Source organism: Urocitellus parryii, chromosome 9 (assembly GCF_045843805.1).
Source record: "Urocitellus parryii isolate mUroPar1 chromosome 9, mUroPar1.hap1, whole genome shotgun sequence".
In the NCBI taxonomy this organism is placed as follows: Eukaryota; Metazoa; Chordata; class Mammalia; order Rodentia; family Sciuridae; genus Urocitellus; species Urocitellus parryii.
The window spans coordinates 104,045,646-104,073,041 of NC_135539.1; the positions used below are offsets into that span (position 1 = coordinate 104,045,646).

The window sequence follows — 27,396 nt, forward strand, 5'->3', positions numbered from 1 at the left end:
ATCAATTTTGCAATTATATATAGGGAAATCATTTTCTTTATGCATTTCAAAAATTATATATACAATGTACAGCAGATCTGAGTATGAAAATAAAGGAAAGGGTAGCGATTTACTGAGCACAGTAAATTTTTCTGAATTTTCCTCTGAATCCTGGAAACATCCAAAGAATTACAGGATATAAAATTAAACTCAAAAGGATTATCAGCCTTTCTATTTAAAAAAAAATAACTCTCAAGATTTAAATTGTGCTATAACAGCGTTTTCTCTAATGTCAGAGACAAATTCTGCCGGCACTCTGCATTTTCCCATGTGCAAAATCACAGTGATTCCAGTTGCCACTTCTGTTCTCACACCCAGTCACAATTCCAAAGGTACCCACAGAGGGCTGGACTGCGCCCTCCTCTCACTGTATATCACCTCCCCTCATATGGCAAAAGCCGTCAAGGAAAGAAAGTGATATAAGTCTTTCATATATCAAAAAGCAAGTAGAAATTGGCATTAAAATGCTTATTAGCAAATACTCGTTAACACATTGTTTTGCTACTTTCTTTTCATCAGAATGAATTTGCACCAACTGTTTAAAATCACCTCTAGTAATACATGTCTGTAACAGCTTTCTTCGGTCAGATCATATAAATACATATATATATATATGTATACATATATGCATATATATATATATATATATATATATATATACTTACTTTCTTCTGCCTTTAAAAGTGTATAGTTATTAATAAATGATAAACTTTCAAATATTCCAAAATACTGCCAGGGATAAAGGGACTGGTAGGGAGCAGCCAATGTTACCAGCCTGGTAATTATTACACTGTATGTATGTACCACTGGTACCTGAGTCAAATAAATACTCAGAGGGCCCATCTTTGCACCTCTTTTCTCTGCAGTGCCTTTAATGCTAGAGTTTCTGAGTGTTGCTTCCATGTCTTTCTAATTTGGCATCTATTTCTTCTTCGGGCATCACCACTTCAGTCACTTAACACACTGTTTCCAGCAAGGTATGGTATTCAAAAAGGAGTACTGGGGGGGGAAAGACTGCAGAGGGGAGCCTAGGGTGGGGGCAGGGAAAGGGAGACCATACGTTAGCTAGAGAGGTTCTGTTTCTTCATAAGATAAGGCACTGACAGAAAAATTTCTTAGGTAAAAGGCTGCATAAGAATTTCTTGCCATTTACAAAAAGAAATGTTGTCATCCATAAATGGTCCGTATCTAGGCTCAGTTAGGTAGACCCTGAAAAGTTAAGGACTGATCCTTCAAAGCTACATTATTACCAAAAAACAAATTATAATTCATTCTGAGGCCTTATGGCACATTAGGAAAAAGGGGAGGAAAACAGTCTGGCCATAAAAAGGCATCAGACATTGCTTATCCTTCCACTCATCAAAGAAAGTGGACCATTTTACAAGCATCATCAGAGAGACAGTGCTGGCTCAGCATTCCCAATTCTCTTGATGGTACATGACCGTGATGGGTGTATCTATTTGCTTCCCCTTGTGAGCTCATGCACAATTTTTAAAATGCTACCAGCAACAGTCATAAAGAGCAGATAGCAGTCCTCACCTATGGCTACGCCTAAGGCTCTTCCAAAAGAGGGCTATTTAATGTTCTCAATAACAGCAATCTCTTCACCAGCACAGTGTGGCGTCAAACCGTTCAGATAGATACTTTCAGTCTTCAATAAGGGAGGCAAGACGTCCCTCTCACTGGTCAGGTGATTTACTGACAGGGTCCTCCTACAAGGAGTTAGCTCCTGGTTGTGGTTCCCAGCCAGTTCTGCAGAGAGCTTGCGCTTAATGGAGGTGGCACGCTGGAACTTGTCATAAATCTCCACACTGAGCCGCCTCCTGGTTTCTTTGAATTCGGCTGTGACATTGGCTGTCCACTCCGCAGCATGTGCTCGGAACTCTCCCACCTGGAGAACAGAGATCAGGAAGAGATTAAGGGGAGATCAATGACATGGTCAATATCTTGTGTGTTTTATCCTCTGTTCATTTTATTTGGGGGCTTTAGAAAGAAAATTAGAGTAGCTTTTTGTAAATTTGGCGATCTGTCAATGTAACTTTAAAATTAATGATTATCTTAAACACAATACATAAAGTTATATTTTACTAGACTTGTTTTTTTTTTTTTGTATATGAATCCTGTCATAGAAATTTTGGATGCTATAAATAGGCAATCTCTAAATGCTTTTAAAGCCATTTGGGGTATTTATATATTTTTTGATAAAGTATTTAAGTGTAGAAAAAGTCAGTGAGACATAATAAAAGCAGCAAAGAAGAAGAAAAGAATCTGGAATATGAATCAGGTAACCTGGGTGGGCTACAGTGATGCTGTTTGCTCAGAATATAAATCCTGGTTTCAGAGCTCAGAAATAGTGTGCACAACCTCTTAATGGTCATTTAAGAATTCTCTAATTCCTAAGTAAGCAATACAATATTTGGGTTTTTTTCTTTCAGAGAAAGAAAAGAAATGAGAACTGGTGAGTCTACTTGGAGGCTGGATTGGGGAACAATAAAGCCTAAGGCATGATTTCTGAATGAATATTTGCTCAGTGTTTGCAAATCTACCTGTCTGAGCTGCCAGTCCTTTGGCTGTAGAATAGGCATCTTCACTGTGCACATCTAAGAGAATGGCTGAGCTAATGCTCTCCACAGACTGCAAGATCCTACTTGGTGTTATGTAGTTCTTTTCAGGGAATTAAAGAGATCTGTCAAGTGCCAAGCACATGCATAGAGAAGTATCTGCTACAGAACCACGAGCCATTTACAGGTCTTCGAAAATTATGCCTGAACTTTTGTATACTAACATATCATATATGATAGAAATCATATCAATCCCATGAGAAACTTTATAATTACCTTCTTAACTCACCACAATTTAGTCCTTGTGAATATCTCCTAGGTTAATATCCTCCACTTCTATCACTCCTGCTTCCAATCTGAAGAGACCCCTGAATTCTATGCTTCTGTTATTGGCTCTCTCTTGCCTGACAAGTAAATAACTGGAGGTATGTTTATTTTATTTTTCACCTCTGTTGGATTTTGTTTTCAACTTTGGTATGATAAATGTAATCAATGATTTCTAAATTTATATACTTATCTGAATAATGAAAGGGGACAGATAGGTAAATTTAGTACAACGTGATGTGTACATATGGTTGAATAACCACAGATATAAGTATATGTATGTGCCTGTGTGTGTGTGTGTGTGTGTGTACATACACAAAAACAGAATGAAAACTTCAAATATCCTTGAAGATGGCACATGTCAACTCCTTTATATCCATCCATAATAACAGACTCAAGGTTTTGATGATGTGCTTTTTATTTTAAAAGGTTTTTAAATTTCCTACCTGTATTACCTAACAAGAAGCAATTGCTTGTTATCTGGGTCTGGCTGTGAGAAAAGCAAAGCTAGAAAAATGAGACCTCTGTGGCAAACATAATTGGCAAGAAGCAGCATCTCCTATCCACTGAGGTGACTTAGAGGGAAGCTGCAGGGGAAGAGGTTCTGAATTTCCAGCAATTTAGCCTGGAGACACTTAGTGTTCCCATTAGGTACTTGGTCCAGCTATACTTAGGGACTTAAATAATTAAATATTTAACCCTGCTTTTCAGGGACTTAGGTTAGGGAAGCATAGAGGGTATCTATCAGTGGTAACAAACTACAAATCACTCAGATTTGGCTCCCTCTACCACTGAGCTACATTCCCAGCCCTATTTATTCTTTATTTTGGGACAGGATTAAACAAAGTTGCCACAGCTGACTTTGAACTTGAGATCCCCCTGCTTCAGCCTCCAGGGTGCTGGGATTATAGGCATGTGCCACTGCACCCAGCCTATTTTTCTGTTTTCAACCTGTCTTTCTGTTTTGACTAAGATTTCTTGAGATCACAGTCACTGGAACATATAAAGCATCTAGTGTTTAATTCATACTTGAGCACTGTCCGTACTGTTTTGAATAACACTTTTAATATAAACAGTAAGAGATTCTGTTGTTTTAGATGAGTTTTAATTTGATTTAAAAATGTTAAAATTAGAGCATAAAGATTGAACTTAAAAAACACTAATTAATGTGGTCTTGGGAAAAATGCTATTTCCCAACATTACTTAATTCTCCTATATTGTATTATAAGCCAATAATTCTGAGCAGTGTAAAATTTGAGATTTATAATAAAACAATAATTATTGATGAACAGCTGAAAAAGTCCATCTGACATTAACTCCTAATTTACCAATGACTTAAAAGGAATTAGCTTGATCTATTTGAGAATTCATAATTTTTTAAATGTAAAAACACATAGTAATACAATGTTTTCTATGATGAGCTTTTCCTAGTAGGAAGGTTAATAAAGGAAAAAAAAATAGTCTATATTTTTTTTAAAATAAGTGTTTGTGAAAAGTACAAGAATCACAAAAATATTCAATTCATCTCCATGTATAAAGAGTTAACCAAAAATAATTACTTCCCAGAACACATCTATCTAAATAAGTCTTGGATCACTGTTTGAACTGATGGACCTAAAATTAGATCCATTCCATTGGCTTTATTTTGGTTACCAGGCTCTTACCTCACAACCAATCCTCCAAAAAGCAGAAAAGCTTCAAACACTCCTAGAACCTCCCTCCCTTTTCTTTGGTAATGGTCTCCACTTTTTTTTTTTAATTAAAAAAAAAGGTATTTTTGTTATAAAAGTCACAGACTGATTATCAAAATCCAAATGTTAATCTTTTTATTTGCTAATTTTCTATCTTCTCTAATGAGAATATAAGTTCTATGCATATCATCAACATCTGATACCTGGTATGTAGTAGACTTCCAAAAAATACATGTTAAATAAACACTGAAAACACATGTACCCTGTTGTATCATATGCCAATGGAAAGAATTAGCAGTTATTTAGCACACATGCTACCATTGGTTTTCCTTCTGTCATTACCTAGTAATCTTTCCTCATCTTCCACCGTTATTATCATTAGTATTTTTGCAAAAAAAATAGTCTTACACACATTGTTTTGCAATTTTTTTCCCCTCAGCCAATTTTAGTCTTCTTTCTGTGTGCATACTGATTCTTCTACCTCATAGTTTTTATCAGGTTGCCTAGCATTTTCCAGGATGATGGATATGCATAATTTAATCACTCCCCTAATGATGGATATCTGGGTGAATATTTGTGTGTGTGTGTGTGTGTGTATGCAATCACCTGCACAGGTGCATGCACACATAAGCATTATTAGAAATAACACTTCATTGAAAATTTTTGGACCCATATCTTTACCAATACAAACTAACTATTACTATAAAAACACTGGGTCAAAAGACAGGAATGTTTTCCAGTTTTGCAGGCACTGAAATTTCTGATTTTGCTTAAGAGGCAGAATAACATGCTAGAGCTAGATCTCCAAGTTTGAATCATAGCTCTACAACATATTCACTGTGTGTCTGTGTTTTTTAATCTCTCTAGCCTCAGTGTCTTCTGGAACACAAGGGAAACAATACAATTCTCCCCACAGAGTTGTTATAACAATCAAATCAATTACTATTTACAAAAACGCAATGCCAAGTATATACTGTACGTTACAGATACATACAAACTTTTATATAATGCTATAACTTAGAACTGCATTACTGGTAAGAGTCTTTCTCATTGTGAGAGCTTATTTGGTATCATTTTCATACTTGGGATTCCTGGCTGCCTCACTACTTCCTTTCTGTATACTCAGGTGTGAACTCTTGCTTTTTCATGGAAACAAACCAAAACCCAACCAAAACAAAACCTAATTGCTGGCATCTGCATCGAACGTCAAATATTTTCATCATCTATTTATTGCAAGTTGAAACTGATGCAGTCATGAGAAAATGGACAAAGAATGAAAACCTTCCTTAGCCATCATCTGATTTTTCTCCAGAAGCCAACTTCACAAAATCACCTTGATCTTGCAGGTTGCTTTAATGACATGCACAAAACTCTCTGTGGAGCCTTATGCTTCTATAAGTTAGTGAATCCTACCGATTAGGAAAAGGCTAAATGTGAAAAAAGCTCAGACTTGTTGGAGTCAAACTTCTTATCTTTAATTGCATTTAATCCCCGGCAGAGGCAGGTATTTTTGTCCATTTGGGGGAGCTTGTTTTTTCTAATTTCTACAAAATTCCCAACAAGCTGCAGTGAAAATAGTGAGAAATGGGGCGGGGCAAAGTGGAGGATGTTCCTGCTCTATAACTACATTCTGCATGCCCACAAGTATCTAATTTAGCCTCTTTTGAATTCCAGGTTTATTAATATAGAATAAGGATAATAAAGCACTTCCCAAGAGAAACAAGTGAAGTGTATGTGGGTGTGGGTGTGTGTTTTCTTGAAATACAAAGGACTTCACAATTACTAATTACAATAAAGCTAATGCTGCCTGGTCTGGTTCCCAAAGGATACCGTCAATTATGGATTATTCCCAAAGACTAAATATCTTTTGGAAGAGTGCAAAGCAAATTCATAGTATATGAATATCCACCCTCTAGCAAATTACATTAGGGTGAAGATACACTGCCTTAATTTCCTAAAGATGCTAAAAAGAGTGAATTGATTCATAAAAGTGTGCCCTTGGGCTACTCATACCCATAATAGTATGCACATCCTTTTTTTTCACATTTTATCTTTCCACTGCTCTTCAAGATATTGGTCTTAAGTAACATAACTGCTCAAACTCAGAGTTTGGAAATAATGAGGAAAGTAGGTTCCTCAAAAAACAAATTAAGCATAAGAAAGAAAAAATATTCATTCTCATTCCCTTAAAAATTCAACATTTTACAATTGTAATGATATCTTCACTAGGCATCAAATAACAGTGTCCTAAAGTATAGACTCATCTTTAATGGTGATAAAATTATATATTAAAGCACTAATGGTGCTTTTTTTTGTTGTTGTTTTTAAAGAAAGAAAAATAAGTTCCTGAAAAAAAAAAATCACATTTACGTAAGCAGACTTTTTTCTTGATTGAATTGTTAATGCTTGTGGTATTCCAAATAAGTAAAGTTAATCCTTATGTGTGCAAATATTGTTTCACTGTTTGTTTTTTGGTACCAGAAATTGAACTCGGGGGTGCTTAAACACAGAGCCACATACCCCAGTCCACCTTGATTTTTTATTTTAAAACAGAGTCTCTCTAAGTTGCTTTGGGCCTCAATAAATTGCTGAGTCCGGCTTTGAAGTTGCCATCCTCCTGCCTCAGCCTCCTGAGACACTGGGATTACAGGCTTGCACCACCATGCCCAGCTTCCTTGGATTTTTATAAAAATTCTTCAATCACTTAATCAAGGAGCACTGTATCTTCATATGACCAAGCAATCTACCTCATGAGTAATAAAGCTGAGGATCAAAAAGTGAGTAAGACCAGCCCCTACAGGATCCCAATGACTGTTCCTGCAGCACATGCACTTAACTGAAGAAAGAGGTTTCATCCTGGATTCTCTGTAACTTTCTCACCAGTGATCGGGTTTACAAAAAAAAGCAAGGAAACAGAGAGGTACGAATAGGTGCTTATCCTCTAGACTACTAGCACTGCTGCGGTCCTGTCACTAAACTTGGTGGACAACTCCCTGTCCTTAACTTGCCTGATGTTCACAGCTGCAAATGGTATTGCTGAGTGTTCTGTTCCTTCCAATCCATTTTTGTCCTTAGTTTCCAATTCAGCACACTCTTGTGTCTTACTGTTCAGGTTAATTCTTGCCAATCAACCTTGTACAATCATTTTCTTTTACTGTCCCTTCAACTACTTTTGTTCCTCAGGGTGTGATTCTTCTTCATTTCCCTGGATGATCACATACTTCCAGTTGTGTCAATTAACAACTACTTGCTGATGACGCATGAATCCATACTTCTCGGTCAAGTCTCTACGAAATTCCAAATCCGTCTCACTCACTGCAGATTGAACATCTCAACTCAGATGACTTGCAGGCAGCCCAAGCTCAGCACATTCCCAAAGAAAATAACCAAACTTCTCAAACCCGTTTTATTAAACTCAATATCTTAACACAGTACCATTAAGCAGCAAGTTTCCCAAGTTGAACTTCAATATAACCTCTCGCTCTTCCTCTTACTCCACCTTCCATCAAATCAACCCAAGTCTTGAAGATTTGCCTCTTTTCAGTTTACACTGTCAAAACTATGGTCAATCACCATTTTCTCCCATCTGTCTACTCCAGCAGTCTCCTAAATGGTCTTCCTGACTTAAGTCTCTCTCCCTTTAAATGCATTCTCCACTCAGCAGACACGATGTTCCTTCATAGACACAAATCCACCAAGTACTTTCCCTTGTATAAAATCATTTGACCGATTCCTGCTCCCCTCTTGAGAGCAACTCATGTGATCTAGGGCATACCTCTGTCCCAGCTTCGATTCTAACCACCATTCCTCTTAAACTCCATTCTCAAGAGTTGGCCTGAACATTTCTTTTGCCTCTCTAAACATGCTACCCTTTCTTTTACCTTCCTTCATTCATTGCTTGTCATTCTCTTGGTCTAGAATGATGTTTCCTGAGTCCTCTCTGGGATATTTCCTACTTATTGTTAAATTGGACATCCTCAAGGAGCCATTTGTCGATCCCCTAGAGTACACTGGCATCATCTGCTATTTGTACCTTTTCTCCTCAGCACACTCTGTATTTTCCTAGCATTATTCTCATAACAACTCATGACAATTACTAATTTAGTTGGTCATCTGGCTTTATGACAGTAGAGAGACTATGCCTGCCACATCATATTGAATATTCCCAGCTCCTAAAGGAAAGAATATGGTGGGAATTCAGTAATAAATGAATAAGTGAATAAATGGCAAACAAATTGATTATATATCTATTTTGTGGGGCAGAGAGGGTAGTGGAGATTTAACCCAGGGGCACTTTACCACTGAGCCACATCCCCAGCCCTTTTTTTTTGTTGTTAAATTTTGAGGCAGAGTCTCACTAGTTGCTTAGGGTCTTGCTAAGTTGCTGAGGCTGGTCTTGAACTTGTGATCTTCTTGCCTCAGCCTCCGGAGCTGCTGTGATTACAGGAATGCACTATCCCACTTGGCTTAATCAATCATATTTTGAATACATAGTAAGGTAAAAAGATTCCCCTTGCTCAATGATTCTCATAAGAAGATCTTGTTTATCTCTGGAGGGAGATGGAGCCTGTGAAACGTACAGACACATAGCCAGGTCTGTTTATATTAAAGGTCCAAAATATGTTTGTCAAAACTAACTCTTCAGTCATTTTGTAGAGTTTCCTGACTATTCCAAGAAGCCTGTGAGACTGCTATATGTCATCCTCACATGGAGAATCTCATGCCTGTTTCATGGATCTTGTAAATCAGATTTCCTCTTTTCCCCTTCTAATTATCAGTCCCCTAACCATTTCTCTCTCTCCCACCACTCTACACAACAATACCTGTTAGGCTCTCCCAGAACCTGGAGCTTACCATTCTCATGGCATGCATCCCAAGCTAAAGAATGGTTAACAATTTTACATTAGAGGAACCATTAATGACTTCTTCATCAACTATGAACATTTACTACAGTTCCTATAGCTTTTCCATGTGTAAAGTTGACATGATTACAGAGGTCATTCTTTGTCCTGATTTTCATGTTTATTTAATGATTTACTTTTGGAAGTCCCTTTGTATCTATTCCAGGTTTTAATATTCATTGGAGTAGTCATAAAAAAAAAAGAAAAGAAAAACAGAAAAACTAACATGATTTAAAGAAAAATTTCACTATTTTTGGCTTCAAAATACTTTTAATTTGAAGTGACTAAATGCCTAGTCCTTATCAATTACATTTCTACAGAGATCATTTTCCTCCGGAAAAAGTTTGCAAAATGCTCACTACCTATTTTTCCAGGAATGAAATCATCTTTGAGGAGTTCTTCCTTATGTTTTCTATTTCCTTCTGATCTATTTTTCAGCCAGGCCTCTGTGACAGGAAGACTCATCATTCTACCAATTTGTTCTTTTGTGTGGTGCTAGGAATTGAATCCAGGGCTGAGCAAAGACTCTATCACTGTTCTACACCCTCAGCCCTACTCTGATTTCTGAAAATAGTTTTCAGGAGAAATTTTCATTAAAAAAGAAAAAAAAAAGTCCCCTCTCCACATGGTAACAATGGCAGAAGACTCTCCTACAGGGGGTAAACTGGAATTAACTTCTGGTTATTAGTTAACATGAAAAAAGTTCCCCAATTGTATACAGTATTGTCAAATGAGTTCTGTTTCCATAAAACTTAGCAAACAACCTATAAGACATGGGACGACCTTGCTTTGTTTTAAATTTGCAGCCCAGTTTATCTATGTAAGCTTGGGGAACTCCTCAAATTTAGAATAATTTTAAACAAAATTATTCATTTTTATTACATAATAAATAATTGGTTAATTTAAAGCCTTGCTTTGTATTCCATTTTCAGAGGTTGCCTACACTATTTCATCTTATCTTCAGAATCCTCAAAAGCTTTGTCCTCCTGAAAAAAGTCGTTGGCCCTTCTGTGCCTTTTCATTAGACTGGAAAACACCATGTTTTCTGCTCCAGTTTTTCACCCAGAATACTCTCCCCTGTGAGCTTTGAAATTCCAGGATACTCTTGAGATTTTCTGTTCCAATCATGATAAAAAGAGAAAAAAATCCACATGTGCTAATATTTTAAATGGTCCATTTCCCAAAACTGAGTACCCCCAACAATAGCATTAGCAACCACATTAGAAAGGAAACCTGTGGTGTGATTTAAAAATGCAGCAACAGTGACTCTGCCAATACTTTGGGTGAGAGAGCAATTCATGCTTCCCTCCCAAGCCCCTTCTACCCACGATTTTCTCTGAATCACTGCCTTTCTATCCTTTGTTTGTGTACAAGAAATTTGTTATTGTTTTCAATCCTAGGATCTTATCCTAATTACCACACCTAACCTATATTCTCCATCCTAATTGGGTTGACTCTCTTCTCAAGTTATCCTCAACTTTGAATATAATTGCCTGAGAAAGATAAGACAGTCCCTGTGCTGGATCACTAGTGGATAAAGAATTTCTATCTTTTTCCAAATACCGACATCCCACTTAGGTATTGGGTAATGCTCGTTAGCTGCAACTTTTCTTAAAAGAACAATAAATAAATAAATAAAATAAAGAATCTTATTTTTGTGCAGATACAATTCCTGTTTTTGATGTGGGTAAAGTAGCACAGGGTGCCTTTTCCCTGTTGGATGTCTTTAAGAGAATCTGAAACAAAGTTGAGCATTAAGGATTTGATAATGGTCATTTGGTAATTTTCTTTGCAAGGAATAAAACTGAAGAAGTTTTCTTCATCTATGACCAATACCTTTTTTTCCATTCTTTTGATGGAATTTCAACTTACTTTTCTCAATGCCCAGATGCTTATGTACTTTAAAGCTTTGAGGAATGTTAAAAATTAAAATTTAGTTAGCTGAGTTGAAAACATCCCTCTGTTTAAATTTGTAAAAATAATATGAAGCCTAATTTGCATTCCATTTTCAGAGGCTGCCTAGACTATAATTCCCAACAATTAACATTTATTCATTTTCTGAAGTATTGACATTTCATTGTATTGTTGAACTGTACTGTGAGAAAGAACAATTTAAATTATTCTCTTTACCAACCAGGTTACAAAAAAAAAAAAAAAAAAAAGCCTAAAAGGATTACTTAAGTATCACATCATTATCCCAACAGAACAGTAGGTGACATTTTCTTCTAGTTTTCAGAAAAGTATATGTAATATTCATAGTACCTGTAACCTAAACTACTTTTTTTAGTTAGCTACTCCTCAACTTCCTAATACAACAAATATTAACATAATTGCATAAAAATTAAGCATGACAGAACTTAATCTTTTTTAATAAAAACAATGTCAAAAACATAATAATCTTAAAATTAATGATATTTTAAGGAATAACTTACTTCTAAAATATTAAAGTATGATATAGTGGAGCTGCAAAATCAAACATTTACTTGTTATGGAGTAAACTTATTTTTGATACTGAACACCCATGAAATTCTCCCCACTGGTCTGGAATTAGGGTACCTGTAACAATTCATTTGATGGAGTCCATCTAACTCATGTACCATCTTATTGTATGGTAAAGATGGGGGACAAGGAAATTCACACAACAGTAGAATAATTATATACTTGTTATAAAATCACACCACACTATTATATGACTGAGTTACAGAAACTAGGTATTTGTTTGATCATCAGAAGAATGCAGAAATTCTACAGGTGCTACTATCTAATAATGAGGGTGATGGTGATCAGGGTTCAGAGGTAAACCACCAGTCAACTGCTTAAGATCTCAAAGGTATCAAAAAAAAAAAAATCAAACATAATAACTGAATGGGATAGAATGTAATTCTTCAGGTAATAATTCTTCCTTTTCTATACAACTCAGCCCCAACAGTTGCCTGGAACAGAACTAAGTAGACATCAGTGCACCGAATTTGGGGAGGGGGGTCATGGCTCCAGAGTGGAATGCTGTGGCCTGACCAGCATAAGGGGAGCAGCCCCACATGAGTGTCAGTCAGCATGGGGTGTCAGAGTCTGAGAGGAATGACAAGGGAGTCCAGCAAACAGCACTGGAGACCAAGCAGGGTGATGAGGGCATCCCTGCAGGGTCATGGCAGCGGCAGCAGGAGGTCAAGATTGGTTACATACCAGGAGACCAGTTGAGTGGTAACCTGAGAATCACAGGAATCAGGTATTTTACTGTAAGTAAGAAAGAAATTACAAATATAAAAAGCAGAAAAGTAGAAAAAATTCTTTTGTATTGAAATGGAATTGGAGATGTCAACTCTGAACTCATTGTTTTCAAGACAGGGATAGGTATGTAGGCAGGTGATGATAATGATACACAGAAGACATACAGATAGATATAAAGTAAGCACACATGGAAATAGGTGTATGCATAAATACAAAATACATTTCTTAGTTCTGTCTACTCAGAGTGCCTGGGAGAGGTGACTATCACAGCAATTAACGTCCAAATCTTTGTCTCTGAAATACCATTAGCCCCTATTCACTAAAAGAAACTATGGTTGCTTGGAGAAAGGGATAATTTCTCCAGGGCAAGGGCAAGGGCAAGGGCAAGGGCAAGGGCAGAGAAACTGTGAGTTTGGAAAAATCTAATTTTTCCAAAGTGTAAAGAATTGCTCAGAGAAAGACAGGGATGTGCCAAAAACATCCAGAAGACAGTTTAAAGGTGTCTGATTAAACGTGTCAGATGATAACCCATGCATAGGAGCAGAAATTCATGAGTCTGTGCTAACATAAATAAATAAATAACAAATTGAGAGCTTGATGAAAGTACCTCCTTACAAAACCCATATTGACTACACAGGGAAAAGAAGAACTTCATGGTTGACAATTCTGGTGGCAACACTTCCAAGTCAGAGCATAAATATTGAAAACACATGCATCTGATAGGTGGCCATGAGAAGATTTTTTTCTGTTATTTGGATTTATGTTGGGCATCAATTTATTGGTTTTTATTGAAATTTATTATTTTATATTTTATTGGCATATTTCAGGAGATAGCTAACAGACATGATTACATGTCACTGATTAAACTTCACTGATAATTTCTACATCCCACCCAACTATTTAATACAAAAAAGAATTTTAGATTTTATCTTAAAAATACATATGGATAAGGCTATAAGAGAGTTCATAAGCCAAAAAAAAAAAAAAAAAAAGGAAGTCTACTCTCTTGGATCATTGTTGGACATCAAAAGCACCAGGCAATAATGAGGAAAGGTTTCTCAATCTACCTCCCCTCCCCCTCTTTATCCAGAACAAGAAATATAGTTCACCTTACTGTGTCATCATATACTGATGTATTTGAATTAATAGGCTACAGGATATCACCAATGTGGTTAATTGCATAAAACACACACACACACACACACACAAAAAAAAAAAAAAAACCCTTTAAATACTAACACTTTTGAAATGCTAACTAATAAAACAAGATGTGGCCATAAAAATCCTATGTTCCAACATACTAATTATCTCGTAATATAACCCTTAAAGAGCCCCTCTGCATTTATTTTTCTTAAAATCTGATGACCCGCTCTGTGATGACAAGTGTTTTTTGCAAGATGCAACCTGGAAGATATTTTGAAACATCAAATTTAATCCCTGAAGATATGTAAGCTATGTGAAATGACGTCAACCGTTCAAAAATGTTTTTTGAATGTGTACATGGAAGGGGGATTTCTTAAGTGTATTTGAAAACGTTGACCTTGTTACATGTGTCCAAATAAAGAGTGTGTCACTTATCAGATCATAGTTAACATAACTAGAAGAAGGGTTTTGCAAACTGTTTAAAAGTTTCCTGTAGAAAATGTTTCAGATATAGAACATGGACTAACCTTAAATGTCAGGGGAAATGAGTATTTTCTGGCTTTAAAAAATCATTTACACATTTAGTGAGTGATATCGAGAACTAAATACAATGTGTAGTAGGCAGAACCGAAGATGTACTTCTTTCATTTGAATGTGTGCTTCTATATAAGTTACCTTTTAGCCTTCAAGAATTGAAATAAACTGCACTATGAAGCAGACTAGGATTTGCTATCAAAATTAAAAACAAATTACAAAGACCATATAGATCATACTGATATTATTATTAATTTTGTGAGAGAAAATGTTTTGTGTTATTAATAATTGCAAATAAAATATTTAAAACTATTTCACATTCATTTTTTAATATTTGTATTCTTGAACACATTTAAACCATGTATCCAACATTGTAGTACAGGAACACAGTAATGCATCCATGAAACTTATAAACAAATATGTATATAGAGGAGGCACATGCTCAATTTTTTTTTTTTTTTACTAGTGGTGATTCATGATTAAAAAAAAAAATTGAAGACCACTGGAGAAAAGAAATGGACTGATGCAGGTGAGGAGAGAAGTAGGATGTGTAGTGAGAAGGCTGTTGTGGTGGATCGGGTACGCTAAAATGGTAGTTGTGAAGCATGCATCAAAGTGATGGTATGGAGAAAATCTATAGAGAAAAGCATTTGTACATGCTTTGGTCATGGTATCCATAGAACTTATGATACACAATCCATGTAGGTGACAAAAAAAATGTATCAAGAATGACTGAAAGAATTTTGGCATGAGCTACTGGATGGACATTAGGTGATATATTTTGAGAACTGACAATAGGATATTGTAGGCATAGGTAATTGGGGTCCCATGAGGTTGATGCTAACTTTGAAATAGCAACTAGATGGCTGATTTATAAGGCATTACATTCCATAGCATCTCCTACCTTCATCTTGGTGGAATTTCAGCCTCCATGTGATTGACTCATTGAACACAACAGCCTCTCTAAGCTCTGCATTCAGCATGCTCAGTACATTAATTTTTGCTGTAGGTCAACATTCTTCCACATGTTTATATCTTGGACCTGATCTCTGACCATACTCTAATTTTTCTAGCTGTTTTACACTATTATCTGTACTGGGACTGCACTGAGTTCTGTAGACACGGGTCCACTGGTGCCTTAATCAAGTGGTCCCCTTTTGACACCTTCCCTCATTATTCTATTGCCCAGGACTCATCTACTTGATGTCTTCCAGCATAAAGTGGTTTGTGCTCTTTATAAAAACATTATTTGCAGATATGCCTCTTCTATGTTGTGGTTACTAATTTATGTCTACCAAGTTTCCTGTTCTACCCTGGTCATTGAAGGTTGAAACTATGTCTTATTTACCTTTCAATCTCTAGAGTCAATCTCAATGCCTGAAATAGAGTGGCTGCCTAACAGAACTATAAAAAATTAAATTATGCAGATAAAAATCAACTGCTTTTTCTTTAAACTATTTACTCTAAATATGTAACAATATGTAACTCAAACATATCAGTGTTCAAAAATCCAGTTTAATAGATAAACTGAAGGAGATTATCTTAAAATTTAAATCAATAAATATAGTTTGTGGTCATTAAACAAAAGCATATTGAAAATTTCATTCCTTGCAGTGCTGGCCAGATGTCTATTTTTTTCTAATAAAACTCATGAGAAAAATTATTTCTGCTTTCCAGGCTAAGCCAGTCTCTGATCAAGTGCATTACCAGAATAGTGTCAGTGAAAAATTACAGAGGAGCATCTGGAGAATTTAAGAGTATGAAAAGGAAGACAAGTCGTGAGTAACAAAGAAGAAAGATAAGAACCAGTTTTCGCTTTAGGTTTGTTTGTTTTGATTTTTTTTTTTTTTTTGGCTATTGTTTTCAGAGGTTAGTGCCTTTATCTCTGAATATATGCTCTACTGATTTTAAAAATACCTTTATCACATTTAAAAGTTCCATAGTGAAATGTCAGGTAAAATATTCATATGGTCTAAGCAGATTCAGAAAACAATTACTTTTCCTTTTTCTGAGGAGAAATTGTTTCTAGAATTTTCTTTTAAAATGTACAATGCATGCTTGTGGATGATCGGCATCCTCTGAAAAAAACTGACGATCCATGAATAACTGCTCACTTTGACACAGTGGTTGAAATGCGGAGGGAGAAGCAGAAACAGAAAACCCAAAGAGATTCTCCAAGAATTCCTTCAGCTGGGGGGAAAAAGTTAAGTGATGTGAATTTACACATTATTTCATGATCTTAGGGGTTTGTCTTTTTCTCTTTTTAACTCCTTGAAATGATTTTAATTAAAGAAAATAAAACTGGAAGGCAGAAAAATACAATCTCCAATCAGCACAGGGGAGCAACTTCATGGGAAGGTTACCATTACAGATTCTGATCTCAGTCTAGAGCTGGGCAGCCACCATCAGTGAGGCCATCAGGAAGCTCAGACATGACCATCTGCTGTGACATGTACTGTAAGTGCAGAATTCACTAGGTTTTGGAAACTTATTACTAAAAAATATAAAATATCTTACTCATAATTTTTACTTTATTCAATACTTATACATTACAATGATGACAGCTTGGATTCCTTGTATTAAATAAAATATAATTTTAAAATTAGCTTCACCTTTTTTTTCCTTTTTTAATGAGGCTATTAGAAAAATTTAAATGCAGGAGTGTTTTGCATTTGTGCCTTGCACTATATTTCTATTGGAAATAGATATGTATTCTATATTCTATTCAGTAGTGCATTATATATGTAATCTATCTTTGTTACATATTCTCATACACAATAACATTTATACTAAATATGAACATTATATTCATTATTTTACACAATGGTATTATATATAATCTATTTTATAATATGCATTTTATACATATTGTTATATAATCATACATAGTGTATTTGTGATTCTTTTTTGGAACACTGGTCCACAGAATGCCCTTTCATCGCCATTGTTAAACTGGACCAAATCATGTTTTTGTCTTTTTTTATGAATGTGTAGAAAATCTTTCAGGAATAGCCAGGAATACAAATAAGTAAAAGTGGTCATTCATTATTGGAAAATAAGGCAAAGCCAGAAATGAACCCCACATTGCAACAAGCAAATGTAGCAGAGAGGGTCTAATAATGCAGAGTGTTCATGCACGCTGAGCGAGCTCTCACAGCTGCCTTTCCCAAACCAAATATAGCACCGCCAAATTAGTTCTACAGAAATTCTGCTCAGTGAGCGGGACATGCTCTGTCTAACAAGCATGTGGCAGTATTTTAATTAACTTGGCTAAACTGTAATGAGGCTGCCTAAGAAACAGGAAAGAAAGGCAAAAAATAAAATAAGAGGCAATGGAAAATATTGTAGATTGACACTAAGACAGGACTAGCCTCTGACCCTGGAGGGTGCATATGCCCTAAGCCAGTCTCCCCAGCTGTGTCCCCTGCTGGCTTATGATTTTAGAATTCGGGGGAAAAAAAACAGTGCCTCTGAATGTGAGCAGAAAATATGGGAAGTTTCCACTGTGAACAGAAAGTCAAGGATCCACAGAGTCCTCTCCTACCCTTTCAATGAATCCCTCTAAACTGTGTCTGGATGACAGCATTTTGAGCACATGTCACCAGTTGCCTGAGGCAACTGGAGCTGTCCAAAGGAACTACTTACACCACAGGCAAAGAAAAGGACCCTGCTAAGACAACAGAATGAGACAGCAGCCCTTCACTATCTGGCCAGTCTCAGGCAGATTGACTTTCCCATACAACATTTATGATACTGCTTTATGTTTAAGAACATGGTTTGAACTATTTTTATTTATACCCACGCAACAGAGAGCAGTGTTATCATAGATTTCCGTTATACCTTGCTCTAGTTATTTTATTAAGTCATGTTATATCATGTACTAAAATAACAAGGAATATTCAGGAAGGTGAGAAAGCCATGAAAAGTTCAAATGCCTCTTCAGGACCACACTAGGATTTTCTGCTTGTTTTTATTTGATATTGATGAAAATTTTAAAAATCCAGCTCCATGACTAAGACTTAGACTACATGGAATGAGATGGACCCTTTGCCTGTGTCTGATTCTAACATCTCTGGGGCTTATGTAAGAGGCTTTAGAAGCTCTTAGACAGGCTCTGTTCTCAAGTTCCCCTCTCACTAACCTTATCTTCTTTTTCTTTAGATGTGAAAAGTTGGTTTCTCAAGCATTTTGCATGATGGAAGGTGAAAAATTGAGGAGAAAAAGAAGTGGGAACTAACTGATTCATTGTTCTATAGTTTAAAGGTATCCTCAGATGGCTAGGCTCCTCCAACAGGGAACAATCTGTACTTATTTAATTGGTTTGTGCAACACAATACCTGAGGTCTTTAATGAATACAAGAATATGATGCTGTTCGTGGTTGCTGAATGTGGACAGATGGAACCTATTTGCAGTAATAAACAGGTTCAAAGAGACAATGATGTAGAAATATAAATCTAAACTTGTTTCTAGCTCAATGCACAGTATCCAATTAGGGATGAACACAAAGATTCACAAATGGACGATAGAACAAATGAACTAAAACAGCACATTTATTATAGAAAAAATTCTAAAACTCTTGATATTGCTCAAGAACTTCTGAAGCAACATTTTTGAATAATGTTCCTTTTATACAAAATCTATGTTTTTCATCAGAGAGCCTGGGGTTCATAGATGAGGTAAAAGATCTAGAAACAATTTTCAATTTATAATCCTAATACTTTGTTTATTTTAAGGAAGTGCTGTGATATGAGATCCAGCTTTACCAAATCACTATTTAAAAAAGCCATCATTTCTAAAAAAATTTACAGCTTAATACTCTTTTGTAAGCTTCAATCTGCTTTTTTAAAATAAGGTGAGTGCTCTAACCTAGCAAATGTGTATTAGGCCTCTACTGAAAAACCATTAACAAAGGCATCACCTTTCTACTACACTAAAAGAACTGTATGAAGCCTGAGAGCTTTCCCACTGGCAGAGTGTCTACCTTGGATACAAAGCTATGAAGTACATTTCTATTTCTGATGGCCATTAGGCTGCATGATCTCTCTAAAAGCCACAAACACATTTATTCCAGGTAGGCATAAGCATCCCTCCAATCTTTCTCTCTCAAACTATAAAATCCATCCAGACTTTATTTTACACGAAGTCACTAAAATCTAGATTAGAATATAAGTGTGAGAAATAGTATCAATGCTCCCAGGACCCTTTAGTAGGTCAAGCTGTCCAGGGAGGGAGAAGCAGAACTCTTGTTCTGAAGTTGCGTATTCAGAACTCCTAAGTGGACCGAATGACATCTCAGAGGCATCTTTTCCAATACAGAACGTTTCTGCTAAGTTCCATTGGAAGAAGACCTAGGATATTTGGAATTAACCATCATTTTGAAGGCAGAAATTTTTGAGCAAAATATTTGTAATTAAAAATAAAAGCAGATGATGATTTAGTATCATGCATCCAAGGTAACAATATTGTCTAACTGAAGATCTTGGAAAACATACCAATTCCTCTTTGGAAAACCATAAGAAATCAATCTCACATGCTAAGAATATTATTTCTCTAAGCACCTTTTCCCTTTAATGAATAATACATTCACCAGATAATAATTAAAATCATAGTTTTAGTTATTTCTATGTGTTTTGGTTATAAACCAGTAGCCCTTTCTGCCCCATGTTTTTCTTCACTTGTGCATTAATTTTGCTTTTCAATCAAATGAAGGTTCTTAAAATTAACAATTTGTCATTTTACATAGCTTAGAAAATCTGAAAATATTAAAACCTTTTAGAAATATTCCTAGTGTATAAAATAGAAACCATTGCTATAAATAGTTTTTTACATAGGGGAAGAGGAGTACTTTTTAATTAGCAGCATCTAATAAACAATAAAAACTGATTATTTTTAAAATAAAACAAAACAACTATAACAAGGCATTAAAAATATCAAGAAATTTCCCATCATAAAACCATCACCTCAGGAAGAAAAATACAATTTTTCTGCTACTGGAGATCAGATTTTGAACTGTATCTAGTTTGAGGTATCAACCTTGTATTGCATCTTACAGGAATTACTCAAGAATTTTTAAACTATGAAATGTTTCAGTGTGTTGAAAATTTTAAATAGCTTATATGCCAAGCTGCCTAATTGAAGTTGATCATTTCTTAAATTTCTTAGCGTCTATAAGCATTAATACAGTAAAACTCACTCAAATAAATGCACTTTGATTCAACTAGAAATGGAAAAACTGAATAAAAGTTTTATTTTTGATTTGTTGGAGAGGGAAACATAGACTTTCCTCTCCCCGCCACCCAGTGTTGGAGATCATATCCAGGGCTATCCAGGGCATCACACGTGCCTGACAAGTGAGCTACATCTCCAGCCTTAGTCCTTCCATTTTTATCACTGAGGTAATTAAACATGTTCTCATATCACTGTTCAAAATATGCTAATGGGTCTATCTGGAGCTTTCCGAATTCTGAGCCCTTTTCTCTAAATCCTCTTATCTCTACAGTTGATCATTCATTCAACTCAACAAGCCCTGGAGTGCCCATTATATACCAAGCACCATTTCCTTCCCTTTTGAAGAGTTGGGAAGAGAGACAATGAACTATAACACACAATAAAGTTAAAGACAGATAAGAAGTTACACATCGGTGAACATGATGGAAATGTAGCACAGGTCAAGGAGTATCAAGGGTGGGGGGCGTGGGTAGAGAGCTCAATTTTAAGTGGGAATGCCAAGCTTAATGTTGCTGACAACATGTAAATTATGTAAACACTTGACCCTGGCGGGAAGCACCTTGATGATGGGGAGCTGTCTGTGCAAAGTTCCTGCAACTGGAGCCTGTCAGGTGTGCTAGAGAAACAGTAAGGGAGGCGGTAAGGCTGCAGCAGAGTGCATAAGGGGAAAGAGAAGAGAAGAGGCTAGAGTAATGGGGGCTGCATAGTACAGAACATTTCATGCTACTTTATAGACTAATTTGTACTTGGAGGACAATGGGAAGCTACTGAAAGCTTCTAAGCAGAGAAGAGACAGGATGAGACTCATGTTTCCAAGGACGACTGAGATATCTATGTGGAGAATAGATTTTAGAGAAAAGGTGAAAGCAGGGGACTCATTGAGAGGCCTCTGGAATAAGTGTGTGAGTTAATGGTGGCACCAGAAGGGATAAAAAGTAAGAAGCGGTTGGATTTTTGGATACATTTTCAGATCGGTGTTACAGGATTGCTTGATAGACTGAATGAAAAGAAAGAAGTCAGGGTGCTACATTCTTTATGCAATTTTCTATTAGTCTTAACAATTCCCATTTCTCTGTGCCACTGCATACAAAGCATCTCCTTTTATTTCTATTATAGTTTCTACCCCATATTAATTATTAGGAGATGCATATGTACTCTTACTCAACCATAAATTTCTCCTTGAGGGCAAATGCTATGGTATGACTTTTAAAATATTTTACTAAGTGTCTGAAGCCATGGGTCACCCAAATATGTTTGATGAAAAAACAAATCAATGACTTTATTGAACATGTCCTGTGCTGTGCCCCTTTTGTGGGTGGTAAAATAGTTCCCAACTTGAATACTAGCAACACTACTCAGTGAAAACTTCATTTATCCTATATTAAAAAACAAGATTATCTTGTTTTTAAATGCATTCATATGTATGACAAACCTTTGTGTTGCAGTTCTTGTGGTTTCAAAAATAGTAAAGCAATTCTTCTCCTGTCCTGGTTATACACCCCTGCTGCTTTGCCTAATAATTCAGAAACATGTATTAAGCATTTTATAAGACATGAATTAATTTAGTACCCATTAAACTGAATGGATAAGCAGGTTGAATCTAGCCAAACAGCTTCTCAAATGATGGTATAAATGGCAAGATTAAAGATGAATGTGTGTGCTTATATGTACAACTAGATGATATCAATATACCCTCACTAAAAGAAATTACTTTGTCACAAATAAGTTCCAGGAAATTGAAGGGGTCAATGAAAGATGATAAGCCTTGGCATTTGTGATAAATCCTATGAAAAACAACATAGTCTTCAGACCCACAGTCTCCAATTTTGCAAATGAATTCCTTCACACAGTGAGACTTCCCAAGGTTCTACCTAGCTTTAGGGTGACATTTCATGCAAAGCATTTTGCTTAGAAGACACCTAAGTACTTATAGTTGTGAAAGACTAAAAGATAGCAAATCCAGAGTGACTTGTACTGGAGAGATAAACAATTATGAGATGTGAGAAGCTTTTCCACTTTAAATTAAAGGTGAAAGAAGCAGACTTCAGAAGATCACAAGCAGCCTACCACTCTGGTGAGAATGAGAATGAGAATTTATCCTTATATCTTTTATGATAAAAGTGATGGTTTTGGTGAGCGTCTTTGTTTGAACTTCTGCTTGATTACTCACAGACATGTAAGTCAAATACCTATCCACTACACTTGGGAACAACCTTACTTTAGGAAGCAATGCAAATGCAGTTGCTTCAGAGCAGGGCCTCCAGTATCTCGCTTAATAATTGAAAAGGTTCTCCCATTCTAGGGGAGTGTATATTTGTACATATGTTTCCATTGTGTTGACTGGATCTTTGGCTGGTCTGGCCTCTGCATTCAGAAGAGGGACTATCTAGTTGAATGAATCCTCTGACATAGCAACAGGACTGCACTCAGAGGGCTGAGGAGAGAGACAGGCAAGAGTGGAGCTGCTAAGAAGCCAAGAGACTCATGGAGCAGCACTGCCTGACTGTCCAGCATAAAGCTGTCCTTTGCTGCCTGTCATTCTCTTAAGTCATCCTCAAGCCTTCCATAATGCTGCATGCTGTGCCAGCCGTATATTTGCTGAGGGAATAAAGTGAGAAATTTGTACCCATGATTGGTGCAGTGGCCCAGAGAAAGCTTCAACACAGGAGAGCAGCTGTGACATGGCCAGGTGAATAGTGGAGAGGAAATCTGGAGTCAGTCTGCAGAGAAGGGGACAAGTCCAACAGGGAGAGAGATGTGTGCAACATGAAGGTACAACCATGTCTTGTGAGTTGAGATGAGATCGTCTACAGGGTATATATAATCCAAATAGAATTCTGAAAATTTTTAGATGAGTAATGACAAAAATATATTATAGATGATTTTCCTTAATAAGTCATAAGTTAAAGGATAGATTATATTATGAATTTTTACTATTTGAAAATACAGTTTATAAATATAGTTCCTTAGAATGGCAGGTTGAATCAAATGAAATTTTGATTCTTAAGCTCAAAAACAGTTTGGCATCAGCAATATCATACATATTCATCTAATAAATTAAACAATAATATTAGATAATGATATCCTATTCTTGTATATCTGATTACTTTGATATTATATATAGGTGTGATGGGACCTACCTTCAGTTAGGTATATAATTTCTAAAAGATTTCTTTCTATAGATTCAGTATCATCAAACCAATCCTAAATGAGTGGACAGAAGCAAAGGCAGATGCAGGAGGGCTGAGAGCAGGAACTACCTTTTTACAGGAATAGGAATCTCCAGTTTTCATACAACTTAAAGTACATCTATAATTTCTTTAAAAAGCAGGTTGAGCCGGGTGCAGGGGCACATGCCTGTAATCACAGAGGCTCGGGAGGCTGAGGCAGGAGGATCTCCAGTTCAAAGCCAGCCTCAGCAACAATGATGAGGCACTAAGCAACTCAGTGAGACCCTGTCTCTAAATAAAATGCAAAATAGGGCTGGGGATGTGGCTCAGTAGTCGAGTATCCCTGGGGTTCAATCCCTGGTACCAAAAAAAAAAAACCCCCAAACAACAAAAAAGAACAGGTTGATCCTTTTTACTTCAATTCTTACCTGATGTTCTGATTTAATAAGCTTAAGTAAGGTAAATGCAGATAATCTAGCTAAGCTTGTTAGAGATTTGGGAGCCTAGTATAAAACCAAATATGAAAGTGGCACATAAAGTTTAAGTATCCCAACTTATGATTATTACTTTAATCTTCCCTTGAATTATATTATTAATATAAGTACAACACATAAAATTTGAATCTCCCAAATTATTATTATTTTAACTCTTTCCTCGAATAATACTATTCTTATCATAGCATTATATCTACTTTGTTTAAATTAGACAAATAATGACTATAGTATAGTAGTTTATGAAATTATTTAGAAAAATGTAGGTTATAATACAGAACAAACAGTCCCCTAATCAAGCAAAGGTTAATTGCTTGTGGATGCTAAGTCCCCAGGCCAGGCAGGGACCCAGACAGAGAGCAGCATGCACTATCTCCTGTGGTGACTGGGCCAAAGGCAAGCAAACTCTTGAGAGGCCCATAAGAGCAATTAAATTTTCTTCCCATTTTCTCCTATGCATTAGGCCCATCACTCACTGGCCACATCTATTCACGTGACTCACCTACCACAAAGAAAGAAGGAGCTGTAACCCTAAGGTATATGTGGAAGGGAAGACAAATGAAAATATTTCATGAATAGGACTGACGCCTAACACTTGTTCTGGAAGAAGAACAGGCATTTTTTCTTATTCTGAAACAAGAGATTATGTGTTTGTGTGTGTGTGTGTTTATGCATTTGTGAATGTGTGTATATGTGCACATACACACTAGTAATTGGAAGCTGTTCTTTTGGCTTAAATCATGTTTGAAGCAGAGAGAGCTAAGCTTCCTTGATACAATTGGGATGCTCTCCACTGAACCCTGAACAGATCATCACACTTTGGTGCAAAAGATGATCAGATAATTCCAATTAAACTCCAAAATGTTCTCCCTACTCTCAGCCTCAACCAACCACAAACTAACTAACATTGATTTAGAAAAAGTCTTATATGAAAAGGAGCTAAAACTAAATTTGTCTGCTGATCCATCTTTGAAAACACATGGGCTTGTGTTCTCAGCAAACACATTTCTTTCTTTTCTTCTTCTTTTTTTTTCTGTAAAATGTGATTGATTTTACCTCTGACTATGAGTAAGCACAATATTTTAGGATGAAGAAAAACTCTAAGAACAATTTCAAGAGCAAAGTTCATGATGGCAACTTTTCCTGACATGAAATCTTGGAACAGATGACAGTTCTAAAACAGTCAAAAGAAACAGATAGCATTATATCTTGGTGCACTAAATCCCTATAATGTGATCTCTAACTACAGAAAATGGAATTACTTAGAGCTTTGAGGCAAAAGCTATCAACTTATTTTCCTATTATGTACAAATGAATAGAAAAAATTACTCTGAATTTCTATTACCAGATGGCGTTCCATGAAATACTTGAAACAAAAAGAAGGCATGATTTATAAATAGTGAGGTTCAAACTAAAATCTTATAAAAACAAAAAGGAACCTTCCTGCATGTTTTTTATGTGTTTTTTGGGGACTGAAATCAGGGGCTTCGACCACTGAGCCACAACCCCAGCCCTATTTTATATTTTATTTAGAGACAGTCTGTCTGAATTGCTTAGCACCTCACTTTTGCTGAGGTTGGCTTTGAACTCAAGATCCTCCTGTCTCAGCATCCGGAGCTGCTGGGATTACAGGCATAAACTATTGCACCCAGCTGTTTTTATGTTCTTAAGGTAGTAACTGAGCTAATTTTACTTAGATCAAAAAAGGGGTAAATTCATGTGAATTCTACTTCGTTTGGAACAGACGGACACCAGGAAATCTGTGGGTGTGATTCAAGAAAATAATTAAGACAATAGTATTCTGGGTTAATTTAAGGAACATTTCAGGTAGAAAATAGTTTTCAAGTCCATAGAACATCTAACATATTTGAAATTTCTACACTCATTTTTCCCTGTGCTCTTATGCACTGTTTTTTTATTAAATTTTAGCAATACATGTACTCTCAAGGTTTTCTTATTTATTTGTTGTATGCTCACTTATTTCAATCAGATAAAAAATTTTAAACATAGAATTACAGTATCTTATGCTTTCTTTAGAGCAATATATGATGATATATAAAAGATAGTCTTAGAACTTTACAGAATTTTGTGTTTGAGATAACAATTTAATACCAAGTTCTTGAGAGATGCAGGTAAAAAACAATAAGCATTTAATACTACCATGTAGCTTCATCACACACTCTAACCACAGCATCTTCATGTTCCATAAAGGAGGTACCCTTACTTTTATTTTATAAGAAAATGGAGACTCAGAGAAATCTGGTATTATCATATACTGGGAAGTTTGCAGAGCCAGGAAATAGTTGAGTTAGAATTAAATCTCAGCTCTCTGGGACCCAAAGCTCATAGCACTTTTCAGAAATCATGCAAATCATATCCATCCCCTTAAAAGAATATCAGAACAGATTTCAACATGGCCTTGATCCATTCGTAATTAGTGACCATATTAAATTTTTAATGCCCTTCTCTGTAGTTACACAGTTATATATAGGTCAAATTTGGACACTTGTTCTTAATGAGTTACTGTTATCCACAAAAAGGAGGTAGAGGAGGGAGAAGAGGAGGGGCTTAACAACAACATATAACCAACACCTTGAACACCTGGGAGGCAGCTCGGCAAAAGGGTGAAAAAAGTAGGGCCACGGGGTCGAGTCTTCTGGGTTGCTGACCGACTCCTCCATTGCAGAAGTTGTACAAGCATAAGCAAGATACTACACCCTTTGGTGGCTTCCATATTAGCCATCGTCATCTGATAGCTGTTCATTTTAATCATGACCTCAATTAATATTAAAAGATAAATTACTTAAAGTGTATTCTCTAAGAAAGGTCTTTCAAATCCTATTTTATTTTCAACATATATTTTGATTTGTAAAAATGTCCCTAATACTAAACCCAAAAAGGTTCATAATATGTAACATAAATACCAAAACTACACAGAGACATAATTTGGAGTCTTGGTTCTGCAGAAATGACTGACCATAAAATTCACCCAGAATCTAAATTAGATATGTACTGACTCCTGGCAATTACTGTTACTTTAAAGAATAATTTAAGTCTTGTATTGTTATTTGTTCTTTTATTTTTA

The 27,396-nt window shown here is 36.0% G+C and overlaps 1 protein-coding gene across 2 annotated transcripts in view; it reads right to left on the reverse strand.

Annotated features, from left to right (window-relative positions):
* Positions 1-691: 691 nt before the first annotated feature.
* The window catches only part of Kcnk2 (potassium two pore domain channel subfamily K member 2), a 191,375-nt gene continuing 164,670 nt past the window's right edge, over positions 692-27,396 (reverse strand). For both annotated transcript variants that reach the window (XM_026387976.2, XM_026387977.2), the window contains exon 7: positions 692-1,930. In XM_026387976.2, the coding sequence (XP_026243761.2) occupies positions 1,613-1,930 (318 nt within the window). In that variant the 3' untranslated portion in view covers positions 692-1,612. The remainder of the gene's footprint in view (positions 1,931-27,396) is intronic.